Below are 14,078 nucleotides of genomic sequence, written 5' to 3' on the forward strand. Positions count from 1 at the left end.
AAGGAAAGGAGTTAGGTCTAAATAAAAACTCAAGAAAGTAATAGTCTTAACTCTGCAAAGCCAAAACAGAAACATAGAAGCCATCTGACATGGTCACTTTCTAAGTATGAGTTAATTGAAATTAATTTGTTTCTCTCTCAAGAGCTTTTCATGAATCAATTCTTAGTGGTACTGACACAATGAGAAATATGAATGCACAAAAGAGAACTGAGGATGAACAAGAACTTTTTGAACTACGGGTCCAAACTAATATATAAAAGTTTCTGACATATTCTGTGCTCTGTAGCAAAATAAAGATATAGTAAAAATAACATAATTTCTCCACGTACTATTAAAGAATATCATGCTCAAAGCTAAGTACAAAATATCATCACTGGCACAAGAATCAGCTTGCCAAGCTCTTGCATAAGTTCTATTACTAAATGACACTTGTAGTTACCCCGTGGAAAAAATCTCCTACTGTCTGTCTTCTCCAATCATTCCACTTATTGCACTGTATCTTATTTGCCTGTCTTTGCCACTAGATGCCAAGTTTTTTGAAGGAAACGAATCTATCTCATTGCTTTATAGCAGATAAATATATTGCAGAATAAATTAGCCAAACATCTTAACAGTTATTTTGTTATGAAACTAAACTGTCAGGATGTACGATCTCTGTTTCCATGGCCCAGATCCAGGTTTTGTCATAATTTCCTCAAAAAGGTAGAACCAGAGGTGTTCCCATTGGGGCCACTACTTTAAGAAGCATCATTCATCACTGATTAAAGTCTGCGGGCTCTGAGGCTCAAAAAGGTAAATAACTTGCCCAAGCCTCATCATTCTTTAATGGTGGATTTCAGGCTCTGGTCCAAGTCTGTCTGTGCACGTTTCACATTCCAGCCTGTCCTGACGAAAAACACAGGGGAGCCCAGCACATTTGTTCCTCTCTTACATAATACACGAACTGCTTCTTTTTACCTCTTTGTTAGCTGATTTCCTACCCTACCACTGGCTGTTAACCCTTTATAAAAGAAAATGCTATAATCTTTAGATATAAAATATGACATTATTTAAAGCCTGGTACTTATTTCAATTACTTCAGCTAGAGAAATTTAGTACACAGTGAATCATGTTGGGGAAAAATAAGGCATGAATGTAATTTAAGACAAGAAAGAATGACCTATAGTAATGTACCCTAAATCTTGTAAAACATTACAAACAAACCATGGGTTTTTATGATGAACACAGAAAATGCCAAGGTTTGCTACCAATGTGTTAATGGTAAGCTATCAAAAAAAGACATTTTATTTCTTATTCATAACACTAATCCCTACACAGTTCTGGTCACAAATGCTAGCCAGAAAAATAAACAAAATACATATGAGAAAAACCTGTCTCTTCCAAATAATTTTAATTACACTAAACTTGAGGTTTCTTGCACCCTCAACAGCTAGTAAATCCACATATAAAACAAAATCAAGTTTTCTCTTTTGTGCTGTGGAATTACCGAAACAGATAATGTACAAATGCATATCACACAGTATTGCAGAAAATTCCAAAAATGAGTTATCAGTGGATATAAGGCACTAAATATAAAAGGCCTACATATTTTTTGGCAGACATTTGAAAATGCTTCTTTTTAAGTATCTACTTAGAATAATTTTATACTGCTCCTAGAAGACAAAGAAAACCTCTTTAATTAATTTTCTCTGTAACACTGTCTTTTGGCAGTTCTGCCATGAGCCATAGGGAAATCTTTTGTTTACTAAACAAGTGAAGAAGTCTTTGATTTCTAAAATCTAAGAGGAATATCTGTACAGCCACCTAAGAGAGTTCATTAGTCTTGATTTAACACCAAAATAGAGTAAAACCATTTATGCCAGTCACCTTGAGAGACAAATTTCAAAAGTATAATGGAAAAAACACAGATATGTAAAATGGACAGAAATCAGTTTTAAATGTTCTAAATACCAAATGTGGAATCTTAAGAGTGTTTTTTGCATTTTTAGTAATAACCAAATGCAAAAAAGTCACTCAATATAGTACTCACCCTTCACTTAAGTTCCCAGGTAAGCACAAACATACAAAGAAATAAACAGTTAACTACTATAGTTCATTTATTTTAAAAATAGGGAATAAGCAAGGACAAGTTCAGAGGTGGTCTTAGCCAATTCAGAAAAGAAATCTGACAAGCATAAAATGATTTTAAAGGAGGAAGGAAAATTATGCTCAAAGGTAATTCAAAACAAAGACCATTACGTTTTTATTTTACTACTCTAAATGTCCATAGTTAAATAGCCCAAAAATAGTTTGTAGCAGCCACAAGGGGGCAGCTTGAGATCTGAAGTTAGGCTGATGAAATTCACTCTGGGAGATGGCTTTTCACATGAACGCTGCCCTGGCCGATTTAAGCAGGGAAAAGGGTAGACCTGTGCAGGGTGTGAGGACATGAGGGGAAAAGACAGCAGATAAGCCAGCTTATCCGCCTTGCACCCATGCGCATCCTGCATTGCCCAGGGAGAGGCTCTCCACCGGCCAGAGGAGCAGGGACACTGCTCAGGCTTCCTGTGTCCTTTGGTTTAAATCCTAGGTAACTCATCTGGCTTCCTAGACACCCTAATATGGTGTGGGGGAAGGGGCTGCAATTACTGGAAGTGGCCACCTTCTTTTGTGACTTACTACTCTCATGCCTTTTTAGTTGACGTCAATCTACCCACAAAAGTACGATCATCCTTGGCCAACAGTGAAGTGGGGACAGATCTGGGACAACAGTACAACCCTGACAGAGCCCTTGAGAGGTCCTGCCATTTGTCACTCCAAACAGCTCTGCATCACTGCCTGAGAAAGTCCCACGTCATTGTTTATTATTGAAAATGTAAGACATGCAATAATTTTTATACTATCTTGTAATAGACAAATAACCCTTAGCTAATGAAACAACAAGCAAAAAAAGTGACTTTGAGACACAACAATCTAGATTCTAGGAGAATGCCCAGAGAGAAACAAGCAGAGAGAAGATGCATTTTAATAGCTGTATCACAGGTAAAATCCATGGTCAGCCGACAGCCCTGCAATGAGCAGTTCATGGGTTGTCTCTGCCAATTTCTGCTGTCAATCTAAACAGAATCAACTTACAGCTGGGAACATCAACAAAAACAGATTTCACACTGGCTCTGTAGAGACAGCTACATTGAGTTTTTAGATGAAGATAATGAAGTACAAAATAGTCTCTGACCTTAGCAAACAGAAAATCCATTTAAACTACATATGAGGGTGGGGGAGGAGGAGAAGGGAAGTCATAACACAGTGCAGTGCATGATTAAGGAAGGCTTCATGAGATGGCCCTCCCGGGATGTATAAGATGCCCACACACAGAGACACGGAGACGCAGGCATCCAAGATTAGCAGAGTTACAGTCTAAGCAAGGTGGTAAAACGGAAAAGGATCAGGTCTTGTGAACAGACAAGTATGACCCTGGCTGGAGAGAACAAAAATGGAACCTGGACATTTTTGGCATGTGATCGGGAAAAATGTACGTAAATCTAAGTGTCCAAACGCAAAGGTTGAAAATATACTAAAAGTGCACTTCTCGCTGCTCGACTGCTACTCTGTCTAGAAAAAGATCTCTGAGTCAAGTGTCAGCAGCATGCCATGCCGAAGGGTCCCCGTGGGGACAGCCTAGAGTGCAGAAAGCGATGCCAGAGGGCTTTGCTTTTTCCACAGTGGGGTTGGTAACATAACGGTGTGCAAAGGCTGCTTGGGAAATTGGGCTCATTCTTACTTGTGCCCATTGATGACAACCTCAACTTTTAGACACAAGCAACTCTTTTTCTGAGGACTGTGAGTTCCTTCTGAGGGCAAATAAATAAGTCAGCAAGTTCAGCCAACACAGATACAACCTACTAATCTGCTGCATTAGCCCGCAAAGAGATCACCTATATATGGGGTCATGCTATCATAAGTTAATGGGAAGGGTGGGGGGTTTTGAGGGAACTGGGGAGAATTACAATAAAGCATACCATGAAACTGCAGTACCATGATAAATCTCATTGTATAAAGAACAACTCTAGTATTTTTCTCTCTTATTCAGAATATACAGCTAATGCGTACTTGTTTCCAGGTTTCTTTCCTTCTAATGTATTTAGATGCTGTTCAAGGGTCTCCATAAGACTGCTGGGAGCCTACAATAAGAAAGAAGAAAATAAATGTCTGCACTGCTTTCTTTCAAAATAAACACACTGGAACATCACTGTAACTTTGACTAGTGGAGGTCTGTGTACCCCAATACATATGGGAGATAATTTCATTCCAGGTGCTTTTGGTACTTAAGTATTTAAATATCACACAATCTCAAAGAGGCCCATCTTACATATACATAATTTCACTGCATAACAAATAGTGTTACAGTGTGGTTTCAGTGTATAAATTACATCAGATAGACTTTTTTTTAAGATATTATTTAAATGTAGTAAACAATTAAATCAAATTCACAATGTATTTCTGTAAGACCACAGTGAAAAAGTAAAGATATTTACATCCAAATCAAAAATATAAGCGCCCAAATACAAACATACAGAAATATGAAAATACAGTAAAATCTCACTTATCCACACTTGACTGAAATAGTAGAGAAAGTCATTACTTTATTAAAAAAGGGAGAGTAAAAGTTGTGGGGGGGGAAATATAGTTTTAATAGATGACCACAATTAAGATTTTCTTATTGTTGAGCTATTTATATACATAATATAGAAACTTTAGCAAATATTAACATTATAATAAGACTACTACATTTTGACAAATTTAATACATATTTTCAGCTCTTATTAAGAAGTACCTGAATGTTTGTTTTCATAATTTTTAGGCAATATAAAGTGATGGCATTTTACTGTATATTAAAAAGAGACATAATAGGTTCATATAAATATTCTACCACATCTATTCCTCAACTACTAGAAATCTAATTTCACCTTTCTTGAAAAATCTTAACTCAAATTAGACCTTGACAGCAGCATAGGCATTCAAAGACTATCATAACATTTATAGATAAATTAATTTTGATAACTGTTTTTTTAATTAATATAAAATTAATTTTGAAGCATTTTAAAGTAAGTATGCTAAATGCTGAAATAGCTCACAGAATTCAAGGTGATTTATACAACTGTACATTTTATGTTGTACTTACAATGACAAATGAAAATAGAATTCTTATTGCAATATTTTAATTCTGGAAGTTCAGACATTTAATATTCATTTTCATTTTACTAACAGGCTCATAAGCTGTTTTAACAATAATGATTATTACATATGTAATTACATTGATTATTTCAAGTGCAAATTACTAAGTGAGCCAAACATAAATTTACAAATTAGTAAGTGAATAAAAATATTAAATTGACCAAAGTGCTGAAGGTAGGGTACAAAGAGATAGCTAGCTCTATAAGCATTATATAAAAAGTTAATGTCTACAGAATAAATGATTATCAGGGGATATAATAAATTTTGAAAACTATAAAATTAGAATTTTTAAATACAGCTCAGGTAAAAGTGGACCTAGCAAATTACAGTAAACTAAAACTAAGGGTACACTTCTAAGCTTTAAAAAATGAATTTTCAAGAGATAAAGGAAATTTTGCTCTACAGCAAAACTATAAACTACTAGGATGTGATCACTTAATAAACAGAATGTGTATTGTAACCTTGAAAAGAGGAAGACAGAAATGGCTTCACAATTTTTAGATGTATCCACACTTGATAACTTCAAAACTGCAGTATTGTCATAATTATAATCATTATAATGGTCATAATAATGGAACCTAGGAGGCCTGGGCATAGAACTTTAAAAGATTTAGGTCCTCTGAATATTAAATGCAATGTAAAAGAAATGTGATTCTGTGCTAAATCTGTTTAAAGAATGCTCTTTATAGTTACAAAATAGAGAACACTACATTAAATTGACAACAAATTGATAACAAAAGAAGTAGTTTTTTCCTATATAAATAATTTCTTAATTATCTAAAACAAAAAATAAAAAACTAGGATGATAGTTTGCAGTTTCATTTTTTTAATTTCTTAATAATTTAAGAAAAAAATTAAAAACAAAGTAGTAGTTAAAAAATCACAATAGTTGAGACAAACATAGACTGTAAAACTGACTCTGAGGTGTTACTTTGCAATGCATTGCACATAAAATTAAGTTTGCAGCATTTTACCTTAGAGGTTCAAAAATGCTTTATTATTTATATCTCTTATGAGGACATTTAAAGTCTAACAGAAATAAACACAAATATTTTCAGAGGGAAAAAAACTACTTTGATAAAAAAATTCATGAGTGCAGGAATGCTGGCCTTCTCAACTCCATCTATGGCACTGAGCGCATCCTGCCATGCTGCAGACAAAAATGAAAACTGTCTCAAATTTCCAAAGGGGCAAAATTTTGAGAATGCCTCTGCTGTTGTAAAAGGAACTTCAGAATAATTAGCAGTATCCTTAGTGGCTTATTTTAAATAATGCCGAAGTCAATAGACCAATCAGATGAAACACCAACCCAAAGAATAAGACGCAGCTTGTAAAAGCAAATAAATAACAGTGATATATCATGATTACTGATTCAGTGGTACAGTCTTTAAAAGGAGACTTTTCTTTACCAGTAGTTTTCAGATCAACCAGAATTCCTGACATCAAAACCTAAGATGTTTTTCATAAATGTAGATACATTAAATTTGGAACATGCATGCACACACACCAAACAGGAAATAATATTTTGAAAATCCTTTTCTTGGAACAAATTCATAGCTGATTTTGAAAGGAACCATCCATCTATAACTCAGATGCTTCAGATTCTAAAGCATCATTAAAACCAAATGAAAAAAAAAAAAGCAACGAAAAGAGGATTCTAATTTTTGATTATTAGCTCTAAGAAACCATTGGAAAGGGTTGAGGAGAAATATTTCAGTTCTGCTATCACATTCACTTCTTATCCAGTACTGTACTTTTGAGTATTTTAAAATATTTTTCTTCAATATTTATAAATCATTTAAAATGCTGTTATGATGCTATTATATGCACAACTTAAGAAGGGCTACAGATGCCACACTGGTATTTATTGTGCATTTTCTAAGTTAAAAGATATCCATTCAATTCCTCTGTGTCATCTTGCTGCAAAAGGAATTCTAATCCTTTTTCAGTTAGGAACAGCCTTTTCCTACTGTCAGTCGATAGGGAGCCCTGCTGGTCCCCATCTCCTCTTTAATCTTCTTCCTTGGTGGGTACTTTTGTTCATTGCCATGGCTAGATTCAATAGTCATGGCTGCCACAGAGAATGCTGGCAGAGAGCAGAATCTAATCGCAGAGATCTTATACTTCACCCAGGTTGGCATTTCTGACCCATTTCCAGATTAGTCCTGGTCTACCCCTATCTGAAGGACTAACCTTAGAACAGCTCACCTTTCAGCTTGGATCAGACCAGAATGTCACAATGGGTCTAAACCCCTCATCCAATGATGAGCCTCCAATAAGACCTATGGAGACTTCTAAATAAAAATTAGGGAGTGTGTTTAGTTTTGCTGCTAATGATCCCAACAAAAACCACAATTAGGTTACTTGTTACGAAATATCAGAATCACACAATACTCTTGAACTGAGATTTAAATATATGTTGGAGAAATGAAGTAGAGGATTTTTTTTTAATAAGGAGGTAATTTTAAAATAAATGCTAATATTGAAGTTTATGTTACTCTTAAGGTCATAACAAAAGCAGAGGAGAGAGCGTTACCAGTGTCTAATGAATCTCTGCATCAGAACAGCTTTCTATTAATACCAGATCCAGAGCAAGATTTATCTTCTCTAAGGATGAGGGCAGGGCTCTGTTCCTCAAATTATGACAATACAGACATCATTAAATAAAATATTATGTCTGTAGACTTGAGAGATTATATAAATTATAATGAATATTACATATCATTAAAATTAAACCCAAATTTGTAAATCTTCTTTTAATAATTTTCTAATTTTAAAAACAAAAAGATATTTAAATATTCTTCTAAACCTTTCTTTGTCTCCCTTCAGACTCTGCCCAAACTAAGTGAGACAATTGAGGACCTATTTTCTTTTTACCTGCCAGCCTATTAAACAATAATATAGTTTTACTTCTGTTCCATGGCGAGAACAGTCTATGTAGTTGAAATAAAGATAATTCAACATTTCTAAAAGCTAATCTCTGAGTTAAATATCCACCTTTTTTTGGGGGGGTTAACATATAATTTATCTGGGTTAGTTTTAAAAACTGCCATGGAAATGTTTATTATAATTAAATAATTGTAAATGAAAGCACACTGATTTTTTTGCTTTTTATTATAGTGGTACAAAATTCATAAATCTTTATCTAATAAAGATATTTTAATAGTATTTTATGCACACTTAATCTTTAACCAAAACCAAGATGATACCAATATCTTATTTAGGTATGTAACTGATTAAAGAACACTATCTTCTCATAGTAGCAAAAATACTTTATGCTATTGAAAGTATAAAATACTTCCATAACAGAGTATAAGATACTCTAATAGAAGGTGTTATCTCCCAATTTTTATTGTTTTATCTTTATGTTTTGGCTATACCACACAGGATGTGGGATCTTAGTTCCCCAACCTGGGATCGAATCCACGACCCCTGCATTGGTAGTGTGAAGTCTTAACCACCGGACTGTCAGGGAAGTTTGCTATTGCTCAACTTTTAAATCAAAAAGCACAATTCCCCCCTCCAAAAAAAAACCACAATGCCCTCATGTTCTGAATTGTTTTTTGAATTTTATTTATAAAGAATCCTGAGTCTCAACCATTGTACCACCAGGGAAATCCCAACGATGAAATTCTAAGGTATGGAATATTCCTACATTCAATGTGCTGCCGCTTCTAAAATGGTAAAAAAAAAAAAAAAAGAATCCTTGGTATTTAATTGATATTTTAATACTGTAAATACAGAGATCATTACTTTGGGTTTCTCTGATTTTTAACAAAAATTTAAGGTTAACATTATTCAAATATGGAGACATTTTAAGGGGTAATAATAATCACTTTTTTTTTTAATTTACAAAGACAGAAAACTCCTATATTCATTACTGATATATATGATGACAGTTCTATACTTTCTCCTATCATCCATCTTGAGTTAAAGAACATGTTTGGGATAGAAATTTACTATAACAGACCGACAAGCTGATTAAACAAAAACAGTTCCAGCCAATTAGGAGAAAAGTCCTACAATAACTGTGCATGTGTGAATGGTCTCAGTTCTACATCAGAGGAGCGCTACAGTGTACTCCCTTGACAGATAAAAGGATTCATAAGGAAGCACTACTATTGCTTTTGCTTTCTAGAAAGTCTCCAGAAAATCACTTATCTGCCCCTACTACTTTTTTAAAAAAAGGTTTTTTCATATATAGGCATTCCTCCCATTCATAGGGGAGAAAATAATTAGTGTAGTAGAAATATGACATCAGTGTTCTCCTCATTTGTGCCCCTTCTCCATCCCTGGGACACATTGAAAACTAGAAGAAGCAGAAAAACAGTTCAAATTGTTCTCATTACATGCCTACAAATAGTCATGTTTCATGGATAAAGCACCTTTTAAACATTATTCAAAGCTTCCTTTTGATTTAAGAACGAAAAAATGAGCCCAATAAGTATATTCAGTTGCCTTTTAAAAAGAAATGATTTTATAAGAGTAGGAAAATCTTCATATTATCTCTAGAAATATATTCAATAGCTAGAAAAAATAAGTAAGTTAGAATGATTTCCAAGAAAGGTGGCTGGCCTACATTCAAAATGCATCAAATACTTACAAGACTCTGCCTTCAGTAAGACCATTTATGATAAACTATGGATTAATAATTTCATGCATACTAAGTTTTTCACTTAGACAATCACTCACCTGAGTGAGGTCAGGAATGTCACCTTTATCAATGCCAACTTGCTGTGGATTAAAAAAAAAGTTACTTAACAGGATTTTAAAAATTAATTTCTTAGATCACCTAGAGTATTAGTTAAAAGCACAGCTCAATCTTGCTAAAAAATAGTTGCTATTATGTACATTAATCTCAGACTGAATATGTGCTTTTTGTGTAGCTTTCCAATCAACAAAAGAGCAATGATTTTGGCAACAGAGTTAGAAATAACAAATGAACAGAATTTTGCTAGAACCCAAAAAAAAATAACTTAAGAAACTGAAGTGTAAAAAATTTCCTCCATGGTTAATAGCAGCTAGAAATTTTTTTAAATGCTTAAACTAAATTTAAATGCCTGGTCAGTCCTCTGGACACGGAATACTCATTTAGTTTTAATAACTCGTTCAGGGTATAGTGTCCAGGCTTCCTCATACAGAGAAAATCACCATGTTAGTTTTCTTTGTATTCTTGCAGAGTTTCTTTATGCATATACAAGGAAATAGGAAATATATAAATGCATTAATTATTTCCCACATTACTATACAATAACAGTATACCATATGCACTGGGATTATACTTTTCATTTGACAATGTTCTTAGAGCCCCATCCATATTAATATACAGAGTTTCCTCATTTTTTGAAGCAGCTTCCTTATCCTATAATTTATTTAACAAGTCACTTATTAATGAACATTTACGTTGCTTCCTATCTCTTGCCATTGCAAGCAATGCTACACGCATCATTTTGCATCTGTGTGGATACATCTGTAGGGCGCATTTGTAGAAGTAGAATTACTAGATAAAAGCACATGTGAATTTTTAATCTTGGTAGATTGGGGAAGGAAGAGAAGGGAGGGAAGGATAGAAAAAGAAAGAGCTAGTAAGAATGCAAATATGGGAATAGATTCACTTTTTTAAGGTCAATCAATGAAGAGGGTATACTGGGGTTCACTATACAACTCTATCAACTCTTTTTATACATTTGAAAATTATTCAAAATAAAAAGTTGGGATAAAATACAAATCATAATTTCAATTCTCTCATGCTGTATAAATGAGGAAACTGAGGCTTACAGAAACAAAGTGGGTTATACCACGTATCTCTCTGAGAATCGAAGGGCTTTGTTAAGCTGATGGAAATGTAGAAGCACACACAGGAAGTGTAAGTGTCAGGCTTCTGCAAAGACAGTACGTCAAACTGGAGAGTGGAAAATCCACCTGAGTGACACATATGAGCTAACTTCTTCCTTTTGCCTTCTCTATATCTCCAGCAAGCTTTCTCAGCCTTGGCGGTATCAACATTTTGGGATGGTAATTCTTTGTTGGGAGCTGTCTGTGTCATCCTTAAACTCACATTCTTTCAAATTATGGAATTATAAATTAAGGCAACTTCACCCTTCCGTATATCAATACCTCTTGAGATGATCTATTAAAATACTAATATGAATGAAGTCAGCATGTCTGAAGTTAAAGCATTATGTGTGGGTAGTAGATGCTCACTTGTGTCCAACTCTTTGTGACTCCATGAACTGTAACCCACCAGGTTCCTCTGTCAATGGAATTCTCCAGTCAAGAATACTAGAGTGGGTAGCCGTTCCCTTCTCCAGAGGATCTTCCCGACCCAGGGATTGAACCTGGGTCATCTGCATTGCAGGCAGATTTTTTACCATTTGTGCCACCAGGGAAACCAAAAGCATTATAGATTCTTAATATTGGAATCATGTAGGCAAAAGGTGATGTGATTCTATTAAGTGGGTAACTCTATTAAAGACACAGTTTAGGAATTCTTCCTTTATATTGCTATTTTTACCGCCCTGAACACTTAACTAGGGGGATAGAGCTGAAGTGTGACTGTATTACAGAAATCTCATCACTTTCTGTCTGCAAGTATTCTGGGAGACATAACTCCTACGAGTTGGTATTTACCTTGGAATCACAAACTAAGAATAACTTAGTTCTATAAAAGGGAAGTGCGTTTAGCAGACATGCCTATTACCTGTTAAATAACCATTTTACAAAGTTTCAGCTGTCTGCTTTAGAAGCTTCAGCGTAAGAATTCAAAACACGGCAAGTTTTCTGTACTTCAAGCAATTCCTCTGCAAAATTTGGATACGGCCATGGGAACTATGGTATTTCTTTTAATATGATGGACAACTTAATGTTAACATTTGCCAAACAGCCTATAATAAAGTCATATTTCATAAACAACATTGTGGAAGTCTCCTACACGTCCGTCAGACAAATGGTGTTAACGACAAGGTAGCTTACCGGGAGGAAGTCCATACATATGTACCCACACAATCACTTTTCGTAGAAAGAGAAGGGTTGTACATTTGTTGAAAATTCTCTGTATTTAACATTCATAATCAAACCACTAAACACTGGTATTCAGTTAGTGTTTAAATTATGGACAATGTAATTTAAATATGAAAGAGAACACAGCTCCTTGCAATTAATATTTATTCTACTAAAAACAATTTTGTCAATTAGTATCCATTCTGGGCTTCCATGATAGCTCAGATGGTAAAGAATCTGCCTGCCACACAGGAGCTGCAGGAGACTTGGGTTCGATATGCGGGTCAGGAAGATACCTGGAGGAGGGCATGCAACCCATTCCAGTATTTTTGCCAGAGAAATCCCATAGACAGAGGAGCGTGGTAGGCTACAGTGTATGGGACTGCAGAGTTGGGCATGACTGAGCAACTCACTTTTAGGTTTTTTTCATCCAATTTACAAAAAGTCTTAGTCATAAAGTCTGAATAAAATAAAAATACTTAAAACTCTCAAAATGACATCTAACTTCTGTATATCTCCTTCTCAGCAGCTTAAAATGGGTCTGAGATAACATGAAGTTATCAAGAGACACAAAATAAAATTTTACATGTAAGAATAGAATGAATTGATAATAAGCACCCCTTTTCTCATGGAGACCTTGATCCCAGCCTTTTCATGTTGATTAGAGAAATATATACCTCAAACTGTAACATGTGCAATGCTTTATTTTTCTGATATACACAATATCAGATGAGAACACTGGAAAGAATGTATACCAGGGATTAATTGAACCGTGAAATAATCTTCTGCCCTGGATGCTTAGGTATCTTTTCACAGAAAAGAAGTAGGCAAATTTTACTAGATTATACTGATAATTATGGTTAAATCATGGGAAAATCATATAAAATACAAAAAACTTGTGTAGCAACAAAAGTTTCAAGCAGTTCTATTCTTCTTAAAGGCCACCAACTTCAGTAAACCCATGGAAGTACACATGAATGCTTTAAAGCATTAATTTATACAGCTAGTCTTTACCTTTTGTTCTCTATATAATTTTTTTAAAAAATTCTGATTATAAACTGAATGGGTCTAAGCTCAAGAGATAGCATTCTGCAAGATTATTCTGATCTTAGAATTTGAATATGACAATTATTCTTATGAATAAATGAAATTTGAAAAATAACACAGACTAGAGTACTTTTGAAATTACATATATAAAACTCCTATTCTTGTGTTATAGCCTGAAAATGGTGAAAACAGCAAAAACATGGCATAAATGCCCCACGTCCACACCATTTTATTCTTTGCTGATGAGCTTCAGAACCCCTCTCACAAAGTTGAGGGATCAGCAATCAGTTAGCTGACATGCCAGGGATCCCATACATCATCCTGACAAAGGACTGTAGTAAAATGTTATAATCTCCACTATCAGTATGAGTTGATCATTGAATTTTGTAAAAGAAAACACCAATTTACGGATAACCCCAGGAAAAGGACTGTAGAGCTACACAGTTACTGTGATTACTTATAAAGAGACATCCTTAAGAAATAATTTATAAACTTTAAAAAATTAATTATACTTTGTTTCCTTTTTTCCTTGTGTTTAAATCATTTTGACAAAATAATAAAGTAAGAAAGGTCTGAGTTTATGGTTTGCCATTTACATACTGAGAACAACTGACAAACTTTTTAAGGACTTTTTTCTAGGGTTCAATACAAAGGAATAACTTTCTTACAATCAAGAACAGTCATTGAGTGGGATGGAGGGATGAACCACCTTGCAAAGCTGTGAGTGAGCTGAGCATCCATGAAACTTTTATTTGGACACAGAACGATCTTCTGATTAAAATGCAGAAGTATAGAGCACAGATCTGGGTGAGAACCTG

The 14,078-nt window shown here is 34.4% G+C and overlaps 1 protein-coding gene across 15 annotated transcripts in view; it reads right to left on the minus strand.

Annotated features, from left to right (window-relative positions):
• Nucleotides 1-14,078, minus strand: part of SNAP91 (synaptosome associated protein 91) — a 160,464-nt gene that overhangs the window by 74,787 nt on the left and 71,599 nt on the right. For 8 of the 15 annotated variants that reach the window (XM_043439491.1, XM_043439497.1, XM_043439501.1 and 5 more), the window contains exons 9-11: nt 9,907-9,948; nt 4,090-4,160; nt 2,030-2,035 (exon numbers count right to left, since the gene is read on the minus strand). In XM_043439491.1, the coding sequence (XP_043295426.1) occupies nt 2,030-2,035; nt 4,090-4,160; nt 9,907-9,948 (119 nt within the window). The remainder of the gene's footprint in view (nt 1-2,029; nt 2,036-4,089; nt 4,161-9,906; nt 9,949-14,078) is intronic. The other 7 variants (XM_043439505.1, XM_043439503.1, XM_043439499.1 and 4 more) reach the window with 1 other exon arrangement.

This window comes from Cervus canadensis, chromosome 20 (genome assembly GCF_019320065.1).
Source record: "Cervus canadensis isolate Bull #8, Minnesota chromosome 20, ASM1932006v1, whole genome shotgun sequence".
NCBI classification, from domain to species: Eukaryota; Metazoa; Chordata; class Mammalia; order Artiodactyla; family Cervidae; genus Cervus; species Cervus canadensis.